Source organism: Castor canadensis, chromosome 2 (assembly GCF_047511655.1).
Source record: "Castor canadensis chromosome 2, mCasCan1.hap1v2, whole genome shotgun sequence".
Classification (NCBI taxonomy): Eukaryota; Metazoa; Chordata; class Mammalia; order Rodentia; family Castoridae; genus Castor; species Castor canadensis.
This window is the reverse complement of record NC_133387.1, coordinates 50,674,597-50,701,484: the sequence shown is the minus strand read 5'-3', so window position 1 is coordinate 50,701,484 and position 26,888 is coordinate 50,674,597. Positions and strand designations below refer to the sequence as shown.

General features: G+C 33.2%; 1 protein-coding gene across 7 annotated transcripts in view; it reads left to right on the top strand.

The window, feature by feature from the left end:
- Nucleotides 1-26,888, top strand: part of Akap9 (A-kinase anchoring protein 9) — a 156,226-nt gene that overhangs the window by 52,700 nt on the left and 76,638 nt on the right. For 3 of the 7 annotated variants that reach the window (XM_074064763.1, XM_074064767.1, XM_074064762.1), the window contains 10 exons: nt 2,587-2,701; nt 3,156-3,351; nt 8,946-9,042; nt 10,454-10,546; nt 15,826-16,179; nt 18,158-18,382; nt 19,465-19,605; nt 20,097-20,200; nt 20,978-21,073; nt 22,651-22,856. In XM_074064763.1, coding sequence (XP_073920864.1) covers nt 2,587-2,701; nt 3,156-3,351; nt 8,946-9,042; nt 10,454-10,546; nt 15,826-16,179; nt 18,158-18,382; nt 19,465-19,605; nt 20,097-20,200; nt 20,978-21,073; nt 22,651-22,856 — 1,627 coding nt within the window. The remainder of the gene's footprint in view (nt 1-2,586; nt 2,702-3,155; nt 3,352-8,945; nt 9,043-10,453; nt 10,547-15,825; nt 16,180-18,157; nt 18,383-19,464; nt 19,606-20,096; nt 20,201-20,977; nt 21,074-22,650; nt 22,857-26,888) is intronic. The other 4 variants (XM_074064769.1, XM_074064764.1, XM_074064765.1 and 1 more) reach the window with 3 other exon arrangements.

The window sequence follows — 26,888 nt, the reverse complement described above, 5'->3', positions numbered from 1 at the left end:
CTGTGAGCTGAAAAGATTCCTGTAAGTTGAATAATATATAACCCCCGAGAAAGGTTTTGAAATCATGATAAAGTATGTATGTCAAATGATGGCTGTGTACACAATTGCATTTAATTGTATATAGAAATTACTTTTCAGTGCCAGAGATTGAACCAAGGCCCTTGTACATGCTAGGTAAACACTCTATTACTGAGCTATATCCCCAGCCCCCTGCATTTTTAAAGCAGTGGGTCTGTTTTTCTATTACAGAGAAATATGGTTATTAGTTTAGTTGTTTAGCTTATAGCCAATTAGTAACACATAGTGTTGTATATATCAATTTTATTATTAAGCAGTTGTCTTAAAAATATGTTCATAGAAAAATAGGTAAGAAAATATACATGGCACAATATAATTTATTAATTAGAGAAATAACAGCACATATTGGCAAAGAGAAGTGTTATAATCTTCATGCAGAAGAAAACCTGTCAAAGGAGGAAACAGAGTTCTTATCAACCCATTCGCAGATGACTAATTTGCAAAACATTGGTAAAGTTTGATGATACACCACATTGTGGTATTTTTATGCAAGTATTCATTAATTTGCTTTTTTATTTTAAAATTTGAGATAATTTGGTGACTGAGGGTATTTCACTGAAACTTACCTGGACTTAATTTTCTCATCCTTAAAATTATAGGTGTAGACTACTCAACTCTTTGTTCCTTTCTCTTTTCTTATGTTCTGTTTCTAAATTGTTTTAAATTTATAGATATAAAATCATTGAATTTAGAGAAATTATAGCCATGAGGACAAAAGAAATTATCTTGAATTACACTATTTGTTTTCTTCAATCAATAAATCAAATTGAAACTAAAGTTATTACCACTAAAAGCATTTTTCAAAGGAGAATAAACATTTTGTATGCACATAAAAAAGTGATTTTGTTATTTCACTGAGAAGTTTACATTCAGATGTGCATTTTATTCTGTTCTTATAACATAGATGTCAATCACAAAAGCAAGTTATCTTCTCTGCAAGATATCAAAATTAAACAACTTGAAGAGCAAGTTCAAGAATTAGAAAACTTCATATCCTCTTTGCAAAAACAAATGAAAGAATATAATACATCCCTGCCTAATCATCTGCCTCTTCAATCAGGTTTTAAATCTTTAGAATCAGGGAATCCTCTGTGTCTTCTCATCTCTTAGCCTAGTGTTTGCTTAGTACACAGTAAAGGCCCAGTAAATGCTGAATGAATTAAGTGAGAAAGGTCTTTGTCAGTTTATTTTTAGTACTTTTTGATTAGTTCTGTTAAAATGTTAGACAGATTTAAAAGTTTTAACTGATAGTGAAAGTTTTATTTCTAATGAGAGATGTTTGAGCTGGAAACCTACAAATTTACACAGTGGTCTTTATTTTCTCTGGAAAGTAGTTGGCATGATCCCCTATTGAAATAACTCAGGAGGTAGGAGTGGGATAAAGGACATTTGATAAGAAGTGACCAATTGGAACAGCCTTCATGAGAAGTAGCTTTTATCCTGTTACTTACCTGCTTTTATAGTTACCCTTTGTTCATCTAGTCTAGAAAGTCCAGATTCTTTTCCCTTTCTTTTAAGGTCCTCTAGAATTTAGAGTTACTTCATTTATCTAGTTTTATTTCCTACTTTTTTATCCAAATTAACCTCCTGTCAGCAAGGTCATTATCTTTGCTAATTACAACATAGGTCATTTATTCACAAATACGCTTACTCTTTATTGTAGTCTTTCAAAAAAAAATCATTTCTGAAAATGATTGAGGCCCAAACAAACTTGACTTCCTTCACAGTTACCTAGAGCCACATCAGTCTTCTGTGTCATTGTTGTTTCATTCAAACTCCATAGTTGGTACTTCTTGAATAGCTTAATTTTAATTTCTCCAATTACTTGATAAGTTCTGTGTGAAATATACATATATGTGAGTATACACACACACACACACATACACACATACACATATACTGATTTTGTACTACCTTGTCACAATGCTGGCCACATAGATTAAGTATTCAGTGAATGAATAAATTAATATACATGCATCTGACATTGCTGTCTAGTTTTAATAGTTTAGGAAGTAAGCTATGATTTACTTGTTTTCATTATTTTCCTTCCTTATGTTTATTGTAACCAGTAGCATGCCATTTGTCAGTTATCTGGGTTGTACCTGTTGTCCAAATAGGAACAACAGTTATGTTTTCAAGTATTGATAATAAAAATTTTGTGTATGAGTTGAAGTTTCAAAGATGAAGTTGGATTATAAATATTGTTACAGGGTTTTTACCAAAACTCTATGGAGCACTTGTTTTTGTGAAGATGAATTTTCTTTGGAGTATCATAGAATATTGCAAATATAATTTCAGTGCTGTGAAGGAAATTGGATGAATCACTAGTCAAAAGAGAACAGGAATAACCTACAAGGGAAATTTTTGTATCAGAATGTCACAGTTTTAGGAGGTTTTGTAAAAACATCTTAAGTGCAAAGTTGTTTTAATTGCTTTAATATATATTTCTACATCATATAAATACTACATCATGTATTTATGACACTGATCATTTGTTTTTTTCAATAGGTTCAGGGACAGCAAGCAAATGGTATAAAACTTGAATTTGCAGAAGAAAACCTGTCAAAGGAGGAAACAGAGTTCTTATCAACCCATTCTCAGATGACTAATTTGCAAAACATTGGTAAAGTTTGATGATATACCACATTGTGGTATTTTTATGCAAGTATTCATTAATTTGCTTTTTTATTTTAAAATTTGAGATAATTTGGTGACTGAGGGTATTTCACTGAAACTTACCTGGACTTAATTTTCTCATCCTTAAAATTATAGGTGTAGACTACTCAACTCTTTGTTCCTTTCTCTTTTCTTATGTTCTGTTTCTAAATTGTTTTAAATTTATAGATATAAAATCATTGAATTTAGAGAAATTATAGCCATGAGGACAAAAGAAATTATCTTGAATTACACTATTTGTTTTCTTCAATCAATAAATCAAATTGAAACTAAAGTTATTACCACTAAAAGCATTTTTCAAAGGAGAATAAACATTTTGTATGCACATAAAAAAGTGATTTTGTTATTTCACTGAGAAGTTTACATTCAGATGTGCATTTTATTCTGTTCTTATAACATAGATGTCAATCACAAAAGCAAGTTATCTTCTCTGCAAGATATCAAAATTAAACAACTTGAAGAGCAAGTTCAAGAATTAGAAAACTTCATATCCTCTTTGCAAAAACAAATGAAAGAAACTGAAGAAAACTATGTGGCAGAGATCCATTGTTTACAAGAGAAGCGTCTAGCTGTTAGTGAGTCCACAGTTCAGCCCAGGTATCTGTCTACTAATAGCTTCATGCAACAGTATTTGTAGCTTAACAACAACCATAATGTTACCTGGAATTGTTGTTTTAAGACTAAAATGTAACTTAAGCAAAAAGATAGGTTGTAACATTTTGAAAAAATAAGAGCAGGAGGTAATTCTGTACCTTTGAAATATGTGAAGTAAATGTTGGTGCAAACCAAAAGCATTTTATTATAGAAATTTTACTTACGCTTTTATAAAGATGTTGTGATTAAGCTGCTGGACTAAACTGGCAATAGATGTATATTTGTTGTTTATTCTGTATGTGGACTTTGCTACTTTGATGTGAATACCCAGGCACCATAAGATGGGATCATTCTATTCATGGCTCAATTTCCTCCACTTCATTGTGTAATGTTAAAATTTACCATGCCTAAAGTAGAACCTTAGATCTTCTCAACTTGCTCCTTTTGCAGTCATCTTCATCCAACATATGTCCATCTCTCTCATACCTCTCTTTCAGTCTCTGAAGAAATACTGTTTTCTCTACCTTTAAAGTACATCTGAACTGTACCATTCCTTACCACTCCACTGCCATCATTGTATCTTAGTTGGATTACTCTTAACTCCTCCCTACGGTCTTTTGTCTACATAGTCAACACAGGTGCTAGAACTTGACTTTAAACCTTAAACTAAAGCATGTGATTCCAGTGTTTTTCTGTACTTACAGTATCCTACTAGGTCCTACACAGTAACCTCCATGATATCTCTGGCTTTTATCTCCTAGTGATGTGGCTATCACTTTATTCTCAAGAAATACAAGCTTTTTGAGGTCCTCAAGAAGGACTTTAAACTTTAGATGGGTGGGGTCTTTACCCATTTAAGTAATTGGTATATTCTATTTCCTGCATATAGTAGGTGCTTAATAGATATTTGGTAAATGAATGCATAGTTTATAATTTAGTTGGGAAATGTGCTTTAGCATATAAGAAGCTCTGTAAAAGCCTTAAATTTATTCTCACTTCGACTGGCTCTACAAAGCTAGGACCAATGTCTTAAAAGACATTTAAAAAAATTTTTTTATTTTATCATGTTTACATTTACTTGTGTATATATTGTTTGGACCACCTCCCCCACTTACGCCCCCCACTCCCTAACATTTGTTAATGGAACCTCAAGAAACTTTTCTGTTGTGGTGGAGGGGGACAAAATACAGAATGTCCTTATTTCTTTGAAAGCAATCTGTTACTCCCTTTTTTACTCAGGGCCTACATACAGGCCTTGGGATTGGTCACTCATTATTGACACAATCTTAAAAAGCCCCCAGCTTCTTTGAATTCAGTGGTTCCTAAATATGACCATGCATCAGAAACACTAGAGGCTTTTGAAATTTAATACTTTTTAGTGTTTAGAATCACAAATTACTTAGTTGCACATTTAGAGAGTCAGACCAAAATGTTTTTAAGAAAATAATTCTGGCCAGGTGCCGATGGCTCATACCTATAATCCTAGCTACTCAGGAGGTAGAGATCAGTAGGATTGTAGTTCAAAGCCAGCCTGGGAAAATAGTTCATGAGACCCTAACTCAAAAAACCCCATCACAAAAAAAAAAAAAAAAGATACAGAATGGTTTAAGGTGTAGGCCCTGAGTTCAAGCCCTAGTACTGCAAAAGAAAAAAGAAAAGAATTCTGATGTACACAGCCCATGGATTGACATTTGGGAACCGTTGCTTTAGGCTTTCTAATATGAAAGAAATCTCTCTTAACCAGTTACTCTATTTCAAGTTGTCCTTCTTTAGTTAGTGGTGCTTTCTCTCCAGTGCATGAAGAAAAGGGTGATTCTGGAAATGTAGACTTACTTTGCTGTTCCTGCATTTAGGCTTCTGACAGCTCACTACTGTCTGTCAGACCTCCTGTAATAATCAGTAGAAATGTGTTGACAATATCTTTCAGCTAAAACTGTTGTTTACTGTCCTCTACGCTCCCCCAAATAGTTCTTTCTTACAATAATGAGTCAAACTTATTTCTTATAAATATCATCAAATGCGTCACATTTTGGACACATTTGTAACACATTTTGAATAAAGAGTTTACTCTTCTCTGGAAGTAGACTTGAAATAGTTTAAGAAAAATAATTGAGTCATTCATTTGATAAACATTTGGTGACTTCATTCCAGAGGCCTCCTAGAGAAATACCGAGGACTGGAAAGACCATGAGTTTTAGAGTCAAATAAACATGCGTTTGACCCTCAATTTTATCTTTATGTGATCATGAGCAGATGATTTAAACATTTCTAAATAGTAATAAGGATTATAACAAATACCTTTAAGATTATGAGGATTAAGTGAAACAGTAACTAAGAAGAACCTTGACTTGATCCTATGGAGAATATTAAAGTGACTCTTTCCAGAGGTTTCAGTGTAATCATTGAAATAAGAATTGTTACAAATAATTTTAAAAAGGTAGTGGTTGGGGGTTATAACCTAGTGACATAACCAGAGTGTTGGAATTTAAACCTATGTCCATATGGCAGTTTTCATTGCACATTTCTGTAATAATGCCTACAGGGAAATGGAAATGAAGGATGAATATTGAGAAAATGTGACAGAAGGAATGTTGAAATCATAAGGAAAAATAAAAATGATCCTGTATAATTTGGACCTAAGAAATATGAAGAATGACAGTGTATTAATATAAACAGTGAAATTTGACAGGGAGAAAGGAGTAAGAGCAGTGTTAGCTGGACTTTTTTTTTTCCATTTTGGAATAAACACTTTCAAATGCTAGAAGTCTTACAGAATGAAGTCATTGAGAACCAAGTAGTACTTTTTTGGAGTTTGATCATAACAGTATGTAATCCAGACTATGAAATTCAAAGACAAGAACTTGAGTCAAGGATCAGAATAGTGTGTGAAAGGGACAGTGAGAAAAACAGATAAAATGGTGAGAAAGATAAGAGAAGCGGGAAAGGTTAGAGATGAAGTACAAAGGAAACAAGGTTTTAGAAACCTGAGATTGGTACAAAGTATGAATGTGTAGTTCACAGCAGGAGAAACTTAAATGTCCGGAAGCATTTGAAAGAGGATGTAACTCAGAAATATATGTTCCAATAGAGTTTGAAGATTATAGCTACTCTTTGTTGTTGAAATTAAAAAAAAATTTATAATGATACTTTTATAAGATTGAGATTAATTTGGAATATTTAAAATGATACTCTTTTGAGATTGAGATTAATTTGGAATATGGTACTGTACCACAATTTTGAATATTAATCTTTAAAATTAGATCTTACCACAGAAATACCTAGAAGTATGAAAAGCCATATCTATAAGAATCAATATTATAACATTGTTTACAATAGTGACTATTTCAGAACAACCAAATGTCCATCAGAAGTTAGATGAGTTATGAAATTGGACAATGGCATATTTTGGACAGAGAAAAATGTGGAAGAGAATAGAAGAAAGAGGGTGGGTAGACAAGAGGTGAATGGAATGAAAAGCGCAGTATGGGTGCACCTGAAAATGGGAGTGACAAATTATGTTTGCCTAAAATTAAAATTTTCTCCTTTTTGTCCATTCTCTATGTTTCCTAAACACTAATCTTACCTTATTATCCAAGTTAAGCATTTTAAGGAAAGTGAATTATAACATGGTGATGGTTTGTAGAAGAATATAGCGTACAGACACAAATACCAAAAGATACATAAATAGATTAAAGACAACAAAGTCCAAAAGCCATTGTGTAAATTAAGAATCTTGTCTTTACTGCCAGTGTACCTCAGTTCCACTATAGGTAATCATTGTTACTTTTGATGTGTATTCTCTTCTAGACCTTTGTCTGTGACTATATATATATATATATATATATATTTTTTTTTTTTACATTTAAAACAGTTTTTGTTTTTAATTCACTCAGCAGAATTATTGGTTAAATTTGTGCCTAAGTGTTTTGTTGCTGTTGTTGTTTTGCTGCTATCATAAGTGGATTTTTCTCTTGGTTTCTTTTGTGGATAGTTCCTCTTAGTGTATGGAAACACCACTGATTTTTGTGTGTTGATTATGTATTACTGAATTGGCTTATTAGTTCTAACAGTTTTTTGGTGAGGTCTTTAGGGTTTTTCTATCTATAAGATCCTATTTTCTGCGAAGACAATTTAACCTTTTCATTTAAATTTGGATTCCTTTTCTTTCCTTCTCTTGCCCAAGTGTTCAGTCTAGGATTTCTGCACTGTGTTGAATGGAAGTGTTGAGTAAGCATTTCCTGTCTTGTCCTAATCTTTTGTTGTTGTTGTTCATATGTGCATGCAATGTTTGGATCATTTCTCCCCCCTTCCTCCACCCCCTCCCTTACTCCCTCCCCCACACCCCTTCCCTCTCCCCCCCACCCCCTCGCTACCCGGCAGAAACTATTTTGCCCTTATCTCTAATTTTGTTGAAGAGAGAGTATAAGCAATAATAGGAAGGACCAAGGGTTTTTGCTAGTTGAGATAAGGAGTTGACTCACAGTGATTTCCTGTGCATATGTGTTACCTTCTAGGTTAATTCTTTTTGATCTACACTTGCTAGGAAGCCCCTCTACTATTTATGTCACTCTGCCAGGCTTTTTGTGTGTTTGATATGTTGGATAATTTTGAAATAAGGTCTCAAGAACTATTTCCCCAGAATGGTTTCGATCCTTGATCCTTCTGATCTCTGCCACTGGTGCCAGCAAAGTTAACTTTTTTGGAAGATTAAATATTTCTCAAGCTTTTCACAGGCATTGTATCATTTAATCTTCATTATACTCTATTAGAAATGCTGTTCCTGCCGGGCACCAGTCCATAGATTTCATTAAATTTGCTCAAGACATCTAACTTTTTAGAAAACATTTTTATGTGAGAGGGAAGTCCTTATAGTCATTGACTTCTCTGCTCCCCTTTCTTTGCCACAGTATTAACTAAAAAATAAATGGCAAGCTTATGCTAAGACTGCTAGGGTTCTGGAGACTTCAAGGGCAAGGGGCCAAGTTCTAGGGGAAAGGGTTAACAGTTTTTCCTAAATTTTAAGAGCAATACTTTTTTTTTCCATCGTTTTTACATTTACTTACATGTGTATACATTATTTGGGCCACATCCTCCCCCCCCCCCCACCCAGTACAACACTTCTGAATAAACAATAGCAACCCTAAAAAAAAAAATTCTTTTTAATCTAACCTTTTCTCTAGTTCCTGGTCCCTTCTATTGGCCTCAGTTGCTTTAAAGTATCTGCTTTAGTTTCTCTGCGTTGAGGTATTTTTTTTTAAACAAGTTTTTAATAAAAGTAAGATTTTACCAATTTTTCTGTTAAATAATATACCTTAGGTGACTTAAGAAAATCAGTACCTTTAAATACTTACATCATACATTTGTAGTAGACTTTATAAAATGTCGTAAGTTTTATTTGGTGATCTGTTAAAATACTGTCATGCAATTATGTTACTTTCAAATGGAAAAATTCATCATAATGTGATTTAAGTTATAATACCTGTTCCTTTGACCTTTCGTTTTTTTTCCTTTCTTGCCCTAGCACTAATGGTATAAATTTTGGACAAATAGTAAAACACACAACTCTAATTCCTTTACTCTCTTTTATTTATATTTAGCTTCTCCATTGATTCAGTGCTAATTAAAGAATCTGATGTACAGAGAACAATGTACCCTGAAAACTGTCTAAAAGAGAATGTTGATGGTACAGTAGAGGTATCATATTTTTAATCTTATTTTTGAATTGTCTACATTGACTTTATTTTCCTTGTATCATTTTTATACCTATAATATTGTAACTATTCAATAATTGCTTTTGTAATTATCCAGTAAATCCCCATAATAGGTATGAGGAATAGTAACATCTATAAACGACCCCAATATTTAAAGAAATAATGTATTTTCATAGAAACCAGGCACTGGTTGCTCACGCCTGTAATCCTAGCTATTCAGGAGGCAGACATCACAAGGATCACGGTTCAAAGCCAGCCTGGGCAAATAGGTCACAAGACCCTATGTCAAAAATACCAAACACAAAACAGGGCTAGCAGAGTGGCTCAACTGGTAGAGTGCTTGCCTAGCAACCATGAAGCCTTGAATTCAAAGTCACAAAAAAAAAAACCCACAAAAATGTTAAAATCTTCCTCTTGAGTGTATTATGGTTTAGATTTTGTTTAATTTTTTTGTAACATTTATTTATGGGCTATATAACAAATCAATTTCAGTACCCTAGCCAGCATAATTTTTTTCTTCTACAGTGGAAAGTAGGACCAAGCCATCTTTAGTATAGTTCTTGGTAATCCAAAAAATCAAAGGTGCTAGGGCTATGATGATTGATGAGGCCTCCTGCTGTACCCTATATAAAAGCTCCTCATCTTTTACAGTGCATCCCATCTAGATAAATCACTCTCTGCCTTTCCTCAACATTGTATTATTTCCAATTCTAAAAACTTTTCTCAACCCTCTTAACTGTAGAACCCTAGTCTTCATCTTCACTCAGTAGATTTTTAGCTTGTATGTCCTAGAGAAAGTAAAGATCATTGTCCTTGCTCATTCTCTTTATCAAGGAGATACATTAGTGACATTTCAGATTCTTCTGAAATATCTGTTTGGATGAACTTCAGATAATTGGTAAATACACAGATACTTTTATGCTGAGAACGTGTTTACATTTACTTTAAAAGTTTATGGTTTTTCATATTAATATAAATTATTTGTATTTGTGTAAAATTGGTCCTACTAATAAATACCAAGAAAAGAAAAACTGCTTATAATTCACTAGCAAACATAGCCACTGTTTAGCATAATTACTTGAAATGTACATATATACATAATCATATTAAAGTATCCTTAACCCACTCTAGAATTATATTAGTAAAATTATAAATATGTAAATACATTTACCTCTTTTCATCTCTAGGTTCACAGAAACAAGTATAACTGGTAGAATTACTCACTAGAATTAATGTTTTTAGTTAAATGAGAACGAAAAAAAACTTTTTTACTGAAAATATCCAGAAGTTTTCTAAAAAGTAGTGATATTTTGAGAACATTTTGAGAGTAGGGGCTTAAAATAAGTGGTGTACAATTAGTGTAAATAAATGCCATATTTTGCTTTTTAATTTAGTTTTCTGGTGAATTTGGAGTGAAACAAGAAAAAAATATGGTGACGTTGCTGGAAAAACAGTATCAAGAACGATTAGAAGAAGAAGTAGCTAAGGTAAGTGTATAGTTTATCTGTAAGATTGTCTTGGTTAATATTTTCTATGAACCTTCAAAAACATAGGTTTTACTGATGATATACACCATATTTTTAGTTACAAGTTTCATATATAGCTCATCTTTAAGTCAAATGTGTGCCACCATACCTGGTGTTATAATTGCTTTTAAGTGGAATATCCTGTGACTTTTTCTTTGAAACAAACATTCTTCTCTTGATACAGAATAGTAATTAACAGCTTTTCAGAATGCCACAGGTCTTTGTTGCCTTGTGAGTGGTTATCTGTGAAGGAGTTTGACCTTCCTTAAAAGTAGGAGAGAAGGTAGTTGGTCCTCTGTATGTTACCTTTGCCTAGCTCTTCTCAGAGAAGGTACTGTGGTGTTAGATAGTGACTACAGATACTAAGGGAGGATTATCACTGAACATTAGCTGCTGGCTAAGTGGAGGAGTTTATCATTGTAAAGCTTGTTTATCTTTGTATCCCAGAGTCATTCTTTTAAACTCTTGAGCATAAACCATGTAACCTAGTCAACCATTATGGTTCCATTTAGTTTTTGCATTTTCTTTCAGAATGCGTATACCCAGTTCAATATAAAATTAGAACTGCTGAATTATGAGTTTGTTTATTTTTTATAATATTCCAACTATTCCAATATAGCAATCCAGGTGGAGAATAACGTACATGTTATAAAGGAGGAGAATTGATATACTGTACAACATATACATAAGATATTAGGGAAAACATAAATTACATGAGGAGTCAAGACCCAACAAAATACTGAGTCATGAAGACTTACCCATTTACTATGTCTGAGCAGAATGAATAGTTCTTAACAATCAAGGTAAAAAATTAAGCACCATCATTTGTATACAGGCCTCACTGGTTCTAAGAGAAATGCAAGTTTTCTCTTGCACTTAACTCCTACGTAAGTTGGTTAAATAAAATGTTACATCTGGTACCATATTATAATAAATAACATGAACTGTGATGTTGGGCATAGCATAATTTAAATTCTTATTCTTCTGGCTTACTATATTTGTGACCTTAGGAAAGTTACTTAACTTCTGAATCTTAGGTCCCTATATGTTAAAAGAGGAGAATAATAGTTCTTGTAAGGATTGTATGAACTAATGAATATAGAGCACATAACAAATCGGTTGATACATACTATAGATTCATAAATAATATTTTTGAAGTAGTCTAATCACCATGATAATAGAAAGATGATTTATATAACATCCTTCATCCAAGCTGAGAGCAGAACACCAAAGTACAGGTCATTGAAAACGATTTGTGTTTTTTAGTAGCAGGTATTGCTAGTAGCGCAGGCTGGCCTCTACCTCCTGAGGTAGAATTATAGGCATGTAACACCATTCCTGATAGCGAAAACTATTCTAAAGATCATTCTATGGCCCAGGAGACAACAGCTTGGTCTTAGAATAATATAAATTATTAGCAGTAGTCATCAGTACTGATGAGATTATTTTATACATTTGCCCTGAGATAATGGTTTTGGAAAAAGATTAAGAACCATTTTTCTAAAAGCTCAGGCAATATAGAAACCCAATAGGAGTGGTACAGATGCCAGTATAGATCCCTGTGATTTGGGTACTTACTGCTAAAAACAGACATTTATTTATGTTTCATTGCCAGGCAATGTTCTGGGTGCTGGGGTATAGCAAAGAAAAAGAAAAGATGAAACCTTTGTCCATAGACCTTACATTCCACTTAGAATAAATAAATGCAGATGGTGATAGTACTGCAAAGAAAAAAACAAGTAGAGAATAATACTAAGAAAATCCGTGAGGAGCAATGCAGTGTTGTTTTACATTGGGTTGTCATGGGAGACCTCACTTATAAAGTGATAATTAAAAGGGAATCCTGAAGGAAGTGAGGGAGTAAATTTATATACACACACATATTACACACACACACACACACACACACACACACACACACACTCTCACTCTCTCTGTCTTTCTCTCTCTCTCTCTCTCTTTCTCTCTCACACATATGCTGGGTTGAAGACCTTGTAAGGAATTGGGAAAAAAAGGTAACTGAGAGAGACAAGAACTAAAAAAAGAATTACTCTAACAAAGTCTCCAAAAGGATAGCAAGGTACCTTAAACAAGCAAAAATGTAATTTCTTGCAAAATTGGAGAACAGGTCCTCCCTGGTATGGGGGCAAAGGGGTTGATACCAGTGGGAGCTGGGAGGAGGTGGGGAAAGGGTGTAAGAGGTGAATATGGTGCAAATACTGTGTACACATGTGTAAATGGAAAAAAGGTAACTGTTGAAACTATTTCTTGAATAGGGGGAGGGAAGGATAAAGGAGAATGGTGGAGGAGGTAAATATAAATATGATATAGTTGATATATTGTAAGAACCTTTGTAAATGCCACAGTGTACCCCCACCCAGCACAATAAAGTAAAAATTTTTTTAAGAAAGGGTAGCAAAGAGACTTACTTAGCTGGTACTTGCCCAGCTGCTAAGTACATTAGGTTAGAGGAGTTTGATTGGGTTCTTTATTTAGTAGGATGCAAAAAACTGCAAAAGAGTAATTTTGAGAGAGTTGTGGAAGATAAAAGAATTTAGTTTTTGATTCAGTAAGTGGAAAAACATCATCTGAATGAATGTTCCATATGTACCTGGAAAGAATGTGTATCTTGCTGTTGTTCAAATTTCAGATTCCCTCTGGTATTGTTGGTCTTCAGCCTGAAAAACTTCCTTTAGCCTGCCTATAGTGAGTTCACCATGCAATGAATTACATATCATCCGGCGGTTCTGAATAGTGTATTAAACATTTTGAATATTATGTGTTGCAGACCCTGAGTCTCATTATAATCCTCTGGAGAATGTGAATTTAAAAAAAAAAAAAAGAAGCATGCAATCAGTCCAGTTAGGTTCAGACCACAGGTTCCATATTACCTTTCCCCTACAGATTACTTTTCTAAGTTTTGGCTCCCCTCTTCAGTCAGCTTGCCTTTGCTTACTTTACAGAGTTCTCAGGTAGTTGCTTGTTTACTTTCAAGGTTTTGAGTCATAATTATGCAAGAAAAGATGTAATGGGCTTACTATATGCTACCCAGAAGGAATGTTAATTATTGCTTTACTTTATATCAGATGTAATTAGTGCTTTATACCATTAGTATTTAAATTTGGGGTTTTTTGTTGTTTGCTGCTGTTGTATGGGGTACTTTGTGTTTTGTTTGTTTGTTTAGCACTATTGGGGGTTGAACTAAGAGCATTGTGCTTCCAAGCAGGTGGTCCACCACCTGATCCAAGGCACTAGCCCTTTTTGCTTTAGTTATTTTATGAATAGGGTCTCACTGCTATACCAGGGCTGGCCTGGACTGCGATTCTCCTGTTTACACCTCCTGCCTACTTGAGATGACAGGCACATGACAGGCACATTGAGATGACATGCCCAGTTTTTTATTGGTTGAGTTGGGGTCTTGCTTTTGTCATGGCTGGCCTTGAATTGCAGTCTTTGTGATCTCTACCTCAGGAGGCAGGCATGAGCCACCTGGCCTGGTTCTGTTTTGTTTTACAGTGCTAATGATAGAATCATGCTAGGCAAGTAATTTACCATTAAGCTACATCTGCAGTTTTATGTGAAATGTTTTTAATTTTCTAATTCTTTTTTGCATCTGAAGCTTTCCTTTTAGGATCATTGTTCTGCTTTTCAAAAGACATCCTTTCGAAGTTCTTTTACTGATGATTCATTGGGAATCAACTTTCTCTTTCTTTTATGTCTTTATTTTATGTTGGTCCATAGAAGATAGTTGTATTGGCCATTTGAACCAGGATTGGCAGTGTTTTTTGTCAGAACTTTGAAGATAGCATCCCACTATTTTCTGATTTCTCTTGTTCTGCTAAGAAGATCCTTCTCACCTTCTAGTTCTTATAAAGATAGTATCTTTGGAAGCCTTTATGATCATTTTGTTCTTGGTGTTTTCTTCATTTGTCCTTCTTACTAAGTCATATTATTTAGTTAACTAATTCATCTCTGTCTTTTGACATTTTGCTATAATGATGTGTGTTCCAGATGACCGTGTAGAACATTATTATCAAACCCTTTCTGTCTGAGCTAGCATAGCCATCTAAGAGGTCCAGTTTAGTAGGTAAGATGTAGTCATGGGATTGTCTGATCACAAGCAATGTAATATAGAGTGTTTTAAGGTACTTGAGCTCCATAGTTAGACTGCTTTCATACAAGTCTCTCTCTGCTCTGACTTTGATTAGGTTTGTGTCAGAATTTCTAAGTACCTGTGCTAGGGGGAAACTAAAATAACATGGATTCAGGGTCATAAATGTAGTAGAAACTCAGATTAGATTGAAATGTATAATCATACTTACTAGTCATATAAATCATATGTCCTACTTGAAGGAATTTATTGTGGAGAAGTAAGAAAGATTTACACAGTGATATAATTACAAAAGTTTCATCATAGTGATGTTTAAAATAGTGTAAGAATGGAATAGGTTGGGCATGGTGGTACACCTCTGCAATCCCAGCACTTGGGAGGGTAAAGGAAGACGATTATGGGTTCAACACAAGCCTGGGTTGCACAGCAAAGATCCTATCTCAAAAATAGGTAGGTAGGTAGGTAGGTGCATGGATGGATGGATAAATGGAAGGAATGAATGAATCAGCCTAAATATCCAACAATAAAAATGGTTGGATAAATTTATAATACATCTATATAGAAAACACTGAACTTATTGAAAATTATATAGAAATGTATTACTTGCCCAGAAGAGATGTTTACTATAAATAGGGTATAAAAAGTGATTGCAAATCGAGTATGGTTGCACTTTTTGTAGAAAAATGCATACTAATATCTATGTAAAGAAGAGGAAGAAGGTTTGGAGAAGTATTTACTAAAGTGTTTGTAATAAATTTTCTTAGAAGAAAGAATTGGAGACTTATTTTCTAGGGTTTTTTTTTACTGTATATTTATTGCTATTACAAGAAAAATTTTACTTGTATTTTACTTAAAAAAGCAAGCAGTAAAATAAATACTTTGAAATTCAGTTCATTGTAGGGCTGAGGGCACAACCCAAGTAATAAAGCAACTGACTTGCAAGGACCATTGTAAAATAGAGAATTTATCTATTTGTCACTGTATCATAAGATTTTTTTTTTTGCTTAAAAGTATGAGGCCAGATTTTTTTCTAATTCATATAAATTTTTGAATAGTAGCTTGTGTTTTAAATTCCAACTGCTGTTTATAAATATAATCTTTTTTTTTTTCACTTACTTTATTTCTTTAGGTCATTGTGTCAATGAGTGTGGCATTTGCCCAACAGACTGAACTGTCCAGAATATCTGGAGGGAAAGAAAATACTATATCATCAAAACAAGCACATGCTTTGTGTCAGCAGGATGAGCATTTTAAAGAAATGAACTTAACACAGAGTCAAGTTTGCCTTCAGACTTTTGAGGCAATAGATAAGAAATTTCAAGAAGAATTTAAACCACTTAGTAAAGAGTTAGGAGAAGATGAAAAAGAAGTTCTGATATCAAATAATTATGATCTTGAAGACATACTAGAATCAAAAGACCATGAATTGACTATTTCAGAAGAAATGTTCTCCAAAGATAAAACATTTATAGCCAGAGAATCTGTGAGTATGCTCCCTTAAATATAAAATAACATAAAAACAATGACTTCCTTCACTATAAAGTTGTTAATAGAAATACTTAATACAGGAGGAAAGTATCAAGTCTAGGCCTTTAATTTTTTTATTGGCATATATTTATTATACATAGTAGGAGTTTCATTATACTTCCATACAGGCGTGCAATGTGCTTTTTTTTTTTTTTTAATCTGTACTGAGGTTTGAACTCATGGCCACTGGGACTGGCTTAATTCACTTAACATGATGATCTACTGTTCCATTCATTTTTCAGCAAATAACACAACTTTATTTATTTATTTTTTCCAGTATTGGGGTTTCAACTCAGGGCTTTGTGCTTGCTAGGCAGTACTGTACCACTTAGCCATGCCCCCAGTGCATTTTTTGCTTTATTTTTTAGATAGGATCTCCTGTTTTAGACTGGGGACAGTCTCAGACTTCGATCCTTCTACCTACAGCCTCCTGCATAGCTGGGACTGTGGGCCCATGCCACCATGCCCAGCTTATTGATTGAGATGGGCTCTCAAACTTTTTGCCAGGCTGGCCTTGAATCTTGATCCTCCCTATCTCTGCCTTCTGAGTAGCGGGGACCAAAGGCATGAGGCACCATGCCCAGCCATAATTTCATTCTTCTCTAACGGCTAGGTGAAACTCAACTGTAGCCATATACCACATGTTCTCTTTTTTCTAATCAGCAACTCAGGGCCTCACATTTGCTAGGCAGGCACTCTTACCGCTTCAGCCACAGCCCTTTTTTTGTGATGGGTTTTTTTGAGGGTCTGGAGAACTGTTTGCCTGGGGCTGGCTTTGAACTGCAATTCTCCCAGTCTCTGCCTCGTGAGTAGCTAAGTTTACAAGTGTGAGCCACCATGCCTGGCTTTTCTTTTTTAAACTTTTTAACCATTTTCTTTATCCATTCATGCACTGATGGGCACCTAGGCCAATTCTACAATTTAGCTATTGTGAATAGTGTTGCAAATAAGCATGGGCATACAGGTGTCTCTGTGGTTAAGCTGACTTTCATTCTTTTGGGTATATGTCCAGAAGTGGTATTGCTGGGTCATATGGGACTTCTGTTTTTATTGTTTTGAAGAACAGTCATACTGATTTCCACAGTGGCTGTTCTAATGTGTATTCCAACCAGTGACTAAGAGTTCCCTTTTTTCCAACATCCTCATCAGCATTTGTTGTTATTTGTTTCATGATCCATTCTGACTTGGGTGTGGTAGAATTCAAAATAATTTTCTTTCTTTTTTGGTGGGTCTTGGGTTTGAACTCAGCTTCACACTTGCAAAGCAGGCACTCTATCATCAGTATAGTTTTGACTTGCATTTTCCTGATGGCTACAGATGTTGAACATTTTTGTCTGTACTTACTGGCCATATGTACTTCTTTATTTGAAAAGTGTCAATTGAGTTCATTTGTCCACTTATTGATTAGATTATTTGTTATTTTGGTGTTTATTCTTTTGAGGTCTTTATATTTTCTGTGTATTAATTCCCTGTCAGGTGAATATCTGGCAAAGATTCTATATGCTCTCTCTCTCTACTTTTTTTGAATGTTTGCCTGGGCTTGAGTTAATGATTCACATTATTATGTTTTATTAATTGTAGTATATGGTTAACTATCATAATACTGATATTACATAAAACAAATCTGGCTCATAGTAGTCTTGTTTGTCTGTACACATTATGCATATTAAAATCTCACTGTAAGTTACACTTACATTAATTTTGTTTCATCTAATTTAGGATTAATTATACCATAATTTGGCAATATCTGACTTAAAGATTTGCTCAGTTAAACATATAAGGAAAGAGCTACCTACTTAAGATAGTTTAAAGCATTTTATTGGTATTGAGAGAAATACCATTTTAAAAGTTTATTCATGCTGTTATTAAATTATCAGTGCTTACGAATTTGCAGAAAATGTGTATGGTTTAATTTTTTTTTTTTACTATTAAAGATCCATGATCAAATGTTGATGTCAAGCATGGATGCTTCTAAACAGCTGATGTTAAATGAAGAACAGTTGGAAGATATGAGGCAGGAACTTGTACGACAATATGAAGAACATCAGCAGGCAACAGAATTGCTGAGGCAGGCACACATGCGACAGATGGAGAGACAGCGAGAAGACCAGGAACAGCTGCAAGAGGAGATTAAGAGACTAAATAGGCAATTAGCCCAGGTATGGGACTTAGAGTCCCTCTTCTCCACAATTAAAATAGCAGTATTCTTTATTTAGTCTTTTTTTTTTCTTTTTAAACAAAATGACTGCCAAGATTTGTATAAACTACAAATATTTAGCATCCGGAACACACTCCATCATCACAACAGTTTTAGATCTTGTTAGGCACACCTAACTCAGTCTTGTAGTGTACATTGTGTTCCTGTAATTTTATTTTACTGTGTTTGAAAAAATGGCTACAAGGTTCATTAAAAACAAAAAAGTATTCTGTTGGTCATATATAGCAAAAGCACTTAAACGGTTTTGGAAATACTTTGTGCTGAGGTGCTTGTGTATGCAGTTGCTATCATTCAGTTTTCCCATATGCATTTATTCTTCTTTGAGTCCACCAATTAGCAGCTCCAAAGTTTACCTTTATCTATCTTTAATCTATCTTTAATCATGAATGGGAATCTTCTGAAGTAGCATGTTTCTAAAAATTTCTCCAGGGAAATATCTGTTGTTGATTTAAGAAATGGAAATTAATATAACACTTACCCCTTTCTTGAGTAAATTTTAATATTCTTTGGTACTTGGGACCTATATTCTTGTTTATTACTATATAAAATATACTCACAAATCATTGCAGAAAAGCAAGAAATATTTTAAAAATTCTTATGAAAACATCATTTTTGAAAACTAAAACTAAAAGAAATAAGAAATAGGGAACTTTCAACATATGTTCTTTCAAAAATAATAAGAAAATTGGGATTGAAGCATAAGTTGCATTATATGGAAGAATCAGTTTTGCTTTTCTTCATTGTATTTTGTGAATTCATATTTCTGAATTTTCAATGCAAAATTGACCTAAAAATACTGAACTGTACAAATTTCTGTATATTTAAACTAAATTAACTTTTTTCTAAAGTTTCAGATTTTGCATTGAACTTTGTATATGCCTTTTAACCCCTTATAATGGAATATGAATCATACTTAAAACCAAGGCCTTTTGGTTCCAAGGGGTTAAAAGAAACCTGCTTAATGTTTCTCTTCCTTTCCTCTGTCGCAAACAATATTCTCTCATGACCTTTTTTCTTATTTAGAGATCCTCAATAGATAATGAAAACCTGGTTTCAGAGAGAGAGAGGGTGCTTTTAGAGGAGCTGGAAGCACTAAAGCAGCTGTCTTTAGCTGGAAGAGAGAAGCTGTGTTGTGAGCTGCGCAACAGCAGTACGCAAACACAGGTAGTATGGACCTTGGCTCACCTAGGAGCAATGGATCAACAATGCAGTAGGATTTGTTTGTCTCTATTGTTGGTGTGACATGTATTTTTATAGGTATTGAGCTTAACATATTTGTGATCACTTACATGTAAGGTAGGTGGAGTCAAAATGCTTTGCATTTCATTTAAAGTAATTTGATTCTGGCATTGCTATGGCAGCAACTGTTGCTCCACCAAGGAACAGCCTAACAAACTTTATTGTAGCATTATATAGCATGCATTAGTTTGAAACCATTAAAATGTCTTTCATCTGTGGACTAGAATGTTTTATCTTTTTTTGATAATGCTAGACTCTTGGTAAAATGTAGTTAAATATTATTTCAAGTAGTATCTACTTTGTGCACAGAAGTTTCAGTTTCACCTCATACCAGTATATAAAAATGTCATGCTCTTTCCATGATGACAGGTTTTCTTTCTGTCTTGTCCTCTCTGCCTTTACACAAACTTAAACAGGATGGAACTGAAAACCAAGTGGAAGTTGAGGAACAGACGTTTAAAGAAAAGGAATTAGACAGAAAACCTGGAGATGTACCTCTTGATATTCTGTCCACTGAAAGGTATATAAAATGTTTTTTTTATAATGCAAAGTTGTTTCAGTGTAATAAACATTATTTGTTCTTATTTTTATCTTGTGAATTTGTACTTTGTACAGATCATACTATTTCTGCCATCATACTATCTGTGTACGAACCTGTCCATTTATGTGTACTGTATAAAGGATTATTAATGTTTTTATCATTAAATAGACTAGTGTTTTAAAACTTTTATAATAATATAATTTGTAATGGATATTGCTCATTTACTTGCCTTTAAATATTTAGGAATTATTTGGATATTGGACCTTGATTAATTTTATTCTTAATGCAGTTTTGTATCCTAAAAACAGTTGTACCTGTGAGCTTTATTTTTTGATTCCTCATTTATTTTATGGACATGCATTCGGTATTAGCTATTCCCTGGATTATTTATGCTGAGAAAAAAATTACTATAAATATAAATATTCTGCATTTAGCTTCTTTCATGCATTTGCTGCATAACAGAACTTTTAATCCATAGCCCAGTTTTATAGAGAAATAAATTAATCACCCAATGTCAACAAAACTTTTCCTTACTTTGATTTTGTAGAGGTTAATATAAAAATATTCAGTACTGTACTATCTAAGAAGTTAGCCCATATTAATATTAAGGCCTTTAAAAACAATGTTCTAAAATTTCTTTTGTTCAAATAAAAATAATTTCTTTAAATTAAAACTAATATCTACTAACTTAATTTCCTCCTTTTCCAATTTCTGTGACTGTCAACCCTTTTATGTCCTCCTAACCTCCTTCCTCAGCTTGCATGGAGGAATTTGGCCCCTAAGATTTTGGCTTCCCCATTGGATCATCAGTATGGAACACAGTCAGTATGGAACTCAAACAAGAAAGACAGTGTATGAAAATTAGAGTTACCATGGCAATATAAAATAAACAGTGTTTATTTTATATTATTTATCACTAATTTGTATATTTTGCAAATTTTTAGGAATTTTATAATGAGTGTTGATAAAAATGAGTATCTCTTTTTAACATTATACTTTAATTACTTCTGTTAAGTTCAAATATTGAACAATATTCTGCTGGGATTTTAGGCTTAAACAAAACTTCAGTAAAAGTTAAGGCAATAAACGCTTTACTTCCTGCTAAGTTATTTAGAGTTTTATTTTAAATTACTTGGTTATATAAACAGAGAACTTGAGTTTTATTTTTAATTACATGATTATATAAGCAGAGAATTTGATCTGGATACAAAAATAGGACTGTCTCTTCACTTGACAAATACTAAAGCAAAACTTGTCTTAAAATAGGTATATCATGTGCCTGTGAAACCGATATCCTTTAACTTGATTGTTGGTAATCTACAATGTGAAGTTGAGAGATAAAACTCTCGTAAGCCAGACACCTTTAGTCTCTTATTTTATCTACATGTATTAAATATATAGTTTGCTGTTAGAAAGAATGAGTTGTTTAGTTGTTTAAATATTAATCAGGTTATTTTTTTAATGACAACTTATGGAAGTACATTTTTTGACATGGTAAAATGGTCAATGTAAGCCAGAAAGAAAGCTTACAACAACACTTTGTCCAGCATAATCCCATTTTTGTTTTTAAAATGTATGTATGGGCATTAAAGTATAAATAGTGATTATTTCTAGTGCTGAGCTATTTTGGAAGATGGTTAACAGTATTTTCTAATCTTTAAAAAAATAATGCATTTTTATCTTTTAAAAAAAGTGAGACACTATTATTTCCATTTATTTGAAAATATTTTTTCTACTTACTAAAATGTGATGTGTGTAATTAGATACATTTTTGTCTCTAGAGCAGCTGTAATAATGATAATAGCTTATTATATTCCTTCTGCTGTTGGCAGACTGAAATTTATCTACAGACCTTCTTAAAAATTGGCCTCTGCCTATTACTTTTTATAATTTAACCATGCAGTTCATCACTACTAAATTGCAGAAATAATACATTTTTTATTCTAGAGGCATTTTTAAATTATATTTTAAAATATGTTGCAAAAATTCACATAATAAGAGATGAAATGTAAAATGTGCATGTGAGTAACTATGAATACTATTGCCAGCTCAATAAATTACATATGCTAAGGTATTACATACTTTTTCAAACTTCAATTTTACATGTCCTTAAAATTTTCTTCTGATTTAGCTACCTAATAGTTTAGTTATTTGATTTATTTTTCAGGTCAATAAGATGCATATTTAACAAAAAATGTCATAGTTAAACTGGCCAAACATTTAGAAGAAAACAGGTCTTTTCATATTTTTAAGATAAACCAAAAATACAAAGCACTTCATTGTAGGTGCAATTGCATATTATTTTAATAGAGAGGATCATATATGTGATTTTCCAATCACATATGTTAGAGTGCATTTTTGTGGGATATTAGCAAGGAGTTTTCTTTAAAAAGATTAATATATTAAGAAATGATTCTTTATCTGTACAGGTATGCACTGCAGAAAGCTAATAACAGACTTTTGAAGATTCTCTTAGAAGTTGTGAAGACAACAGCAGCTGTTGAAGAAACAATTGGCCGCCATGTCCTTGGGATTCTAGATAGATCTAGTAAAAGCCAGTCACCTGCCAGCCTGATTTGGAGGTCAGAAGCAGAAGCATCTGTAAAGCCATGTGTCCAAGAGGAACATGCAAGAGGTACTAGTTTCATACACTGTGAAATAACCATCTTTAGCAAATCTTTTTGTTGTTCTTTTTTTATTAGCATATATTGTGTTATTTCCATATATACAAATAGTGTACTTTGATCAAATTCATCCCCTCTTACTCTTTCTTAACCCCCCTCCATCCTCTTTTAAACAAATTTTAATGGGTTTCACTATTCTATTTTCACATATGCATATGAAGTAATTCAGTTATAGTCACCCTCCCTCCTTCACTGTTTCCCTTCACCCTCCCTTTTGTTGGTTCCCAACCCCTAACAGTTCCTATTTTATACTTGTGTCCTTAATTTTTTTAGATAGAAATTTCATATGTGAGAGAAAACATGCATTATTTGTCTTTCTCTGGCTTATTTTGCTTAACATGATGATTTCTGTATCTGACATTTTTCTTATGTACTCATTGTTTGATGGGCATATAGGCTGATTCCATAGTCTGGCCATTGTGAATAGTGCTGCTGTAACATGGTTGTACAGGATTCTCTGTTGTATGCTGATTTACATTCCTTCAGATATAGCAGGATCCTATAGTAATTGTATTTTTAGTTTCTTGAGAATCCTCCATACTGATTTCCATAATGGTTGCATAAATTTTCTTTCCGACCAGTAGTGTATAACGGTTCTTTTTTTCCTACCACAACCTTTCCTGCATATGTTAGTTTGTTTTCTTGATGATTGTCATTCCAACTGGGATAAGATGGAAACTCAGTGTAGTTTTTTTTGCATTATGGGTAAGGATGTTAAACATTTTTCATGCATTGATAAACAATTTGTACTTCTTTGAGAACTGTTCAATTTAGTTTCCCATTTATTAATTGGATTGTTTGTCCTTTCATTGCTCACTTTTTTTTTAACTCTGTATATATTCTTTTATCTGATGACTAGCTGACAAGATTTTCTACCATTCTGTAGGTCTTTTCTTGATTTCTGGTAATTGTTTCCTTTGTTGTGCAGAAGCTTTTTAATATTGATGCAATCCCATTTGTCAGTTCTTGCTTTTATTTCCTGAGCAATTCAAGTCCTAATTAGAAAGATCTTATCTATTCTTATATTTTCCCCTAGTATTTTCAAAGTTTTAGATCTTAAATTTAGATCTTTGATCCATTTTGATAGGGATCTAATTTCAGTTTTCTACATGTAGACATCCAGTTTTCTCAGCACCATTTGTAAAAATCAGGTGGTTGTACCTGTATAGGCTTATTTCTGAATCTTCTGTTCCATTGATCTGCATGTCTGTTTTTGTGCCAGTACCATGCTGTTTGTGTTACTATGACTCTGTACTATACTTTGAAGTCAGGTATTGTGATACCATCAGCACTGCTCTTTTTCTCAGGATTGTGTTGGTTATTTGGGATTTTGTGTGCTTCCATATGAATTTTAGTATTGATTTTTTATAATTCTGGAGTAAATAACATTGGAATTTTGATGGGAATTGCATTGAATCTGCATATTGTTTTCAGTAGTGTAGACATATTTATTATATTCACTCTGCTGAGGCATGAACATTGGTGGTGTTTGTCATCTTTGATTTCTTGTTCCAAGGTTTTATAGTTTTCAGGGTAGAAGTCTTTCACCTCCTTTGTTAGATTCATTCCTATTTTTTTCTAGCTATTGTGAATAAGATTATTTTCCTGAGTTTTTTTTCTCAATCTAGTACTAGTATGTAGAAAAGCTACTGATTTTTGTACGTTGATTTTTTTTTTTAATCCTGCTGCTTTGCTGAAAATGTTTATGAGACCTAAGTTTTTTGGGGTCTTTTAAGTATAGGATCATATCATCTGCAAATAGGGCTAATAAAGTTGGCTACTTTCCTATCTGTATCCCTTTTCTTTCTCTTAACATTGTTCTGGCTAGAAATTCAAGCACTATATTGAATAAGAGTACAGAAAGTGGATACCCTTGTCTAGTTCATGACATTGGAGGAAATGGTTTCAGTTTTACCTCATTTAGTAAGATGTTCACTATAATTTTATTGCATATAGTTTTTACCATTTTGAGGTACAGTCCTATTAGTTTGTTCAGAGTTTTTATCATGAAGGAGTGTTGAAGTTTGTCAGTGGCTTTATCTGCATCTCGAGATAATTGTGATTTTTGTACTTTATTCTGTTTATGTGCTATATTAATTTTTTTGATTTACTTAATGCTGAACCATTCTTATGCCCTGAAATGAAACCAGTTTGATCATGGTATATGATCTTTTAAATGTAGTGGTGAATTTGGTTTGCAAATTTTGGTTTGCAAATTTTGAGACAAACAAAAGAATTTTGGAGTCTATATTCATCAAGGAAATTGGTCTGTAATTTTCTTTTTTTTTTTTTTTTTTTTTGTCATGTCTGTATCTGACTTTGGTATCAGGGAATACTGGCTTAAAAGAATGAGTTTGGTAGTGTTTCGCTTCTATTCTATGGAATAGTTTGAGGAGCACTGGTGTTAGTCCTTCTCCAAGGGTCTGGTAGAATTCAGCAGGGAAGTCATCTGATCCTGCGCTTTTCTTTGTTGGGAGACTCTTTATTACTACTTCAGTTTCATTGTTGTAAGGTATGTTTTGATTGCTTATATCTTCTTGGTTCAATTTTGGTAAGTCACATCTATCTAGAAATTTACCCATTTCTCCTGCATTTTCCAATTTACTGAAGTATAAGTTTTCAAAATATTCTGTAATAATCCTGTGAATTTAATGGTATTTGTTGTGTTATTTTCTTTCCCATCTCTAATTTTATTATTTAGGTCTTCTCTCTCTTTTGGTTAGTTTGGCTAAGGGTTTCTCAGTCTTGTTTATCTTTTCAAGAACCACCTCTTTACTGATTTGTAGTATTGTTCTTTTAGTTTCTATTTCATTAATTTCTGCCCTGATATTTATAATTTCTTCTATCTACTGCTTTTGGGTTTAGCTTGTTCTTATTTTTATAAGAACTTAAGGTGTATTGTTAGGTGATGTATTTGATATCTTCTGATTTTTTTTTTTAATATGTATGCCCTTGTAGCTATAAACTTCCTCTTAGCACTGCCTTTGCTGTGTCCCAAAAGTTGTGTACGCATTTTCAATTGATTTAAAATATTCTTTTATGGCTGGGGGAGTGGCTCAAGTGGTAGAGCACCTGCCTAGCAAGCGTGAGGCCCCAAATCCAAACTCCAGTACAACACACACAGAAAAAAGATTTAAAATTTTTTCTGTTTTCACGTTTTTTACTTTGATGACCCACTTAGCATTCAAGAGTGAGTTGTTAGTCTCCAGGTGTTTCAGTATTTTCTGTAGTTTCTCTTGTTATTGGTATCTCATTTTATTCCATTGTAATCTGGTAAAATGTAGGAAGTTATTTCAGTTATTTAATATTTGTTAAGAGTTGCTTTATTTTCTAAGGTATCCATTTTGGAGAAAGTTTCGTGAGCTGCTGAGAACTTATATTCTGTGGCTGTTGGGTAGAATATTCTGTAGATGTCTGTTAAGTCCATTTGGTCTGTAGTATTTAATTCTGAAGTTTCCTTATTGATATTTTGTCTGGATCAACTGTATATTGGTGAGAATGTGATACCAAAGTAACCCACTGTTCCTATGTTGGGGTCTATGAATTTTTATGTTCAGTAATATTTGCTTAATGAACTTGGGTGAGCCGATGTTCAGTACACGTTTATAGTTGTTATATCCTTCTGCTGGACTGTTCCCTTTATCAATTTGAAGTGACCTTCTTTGTCTCTTCTAATTGTGGTTTGAAGTCTGCCTTATCAGATATTGTTATAGCTACCCCTGCTTGATTTTGGACTCTTACTTGCTTAGAAAATCTTTTTCCATCTTTTCACTTTAAGCCTATGTATGTCCCTGCCAGTGAGGTGCATTTCTTTCAAGCAAAAATAATTGGATCTTATTTTTTTATTAACTAAATACACCAGTCTGTGTCTTTTTGATTGGAGAATTGACACCATTGACATTCAGTTATTATTTAAAGGTATGATGTAATTCCTGCTGTTTTGCTGATTTTGTAGTATTTGTTCTTCCTTACTTCTCATTTGC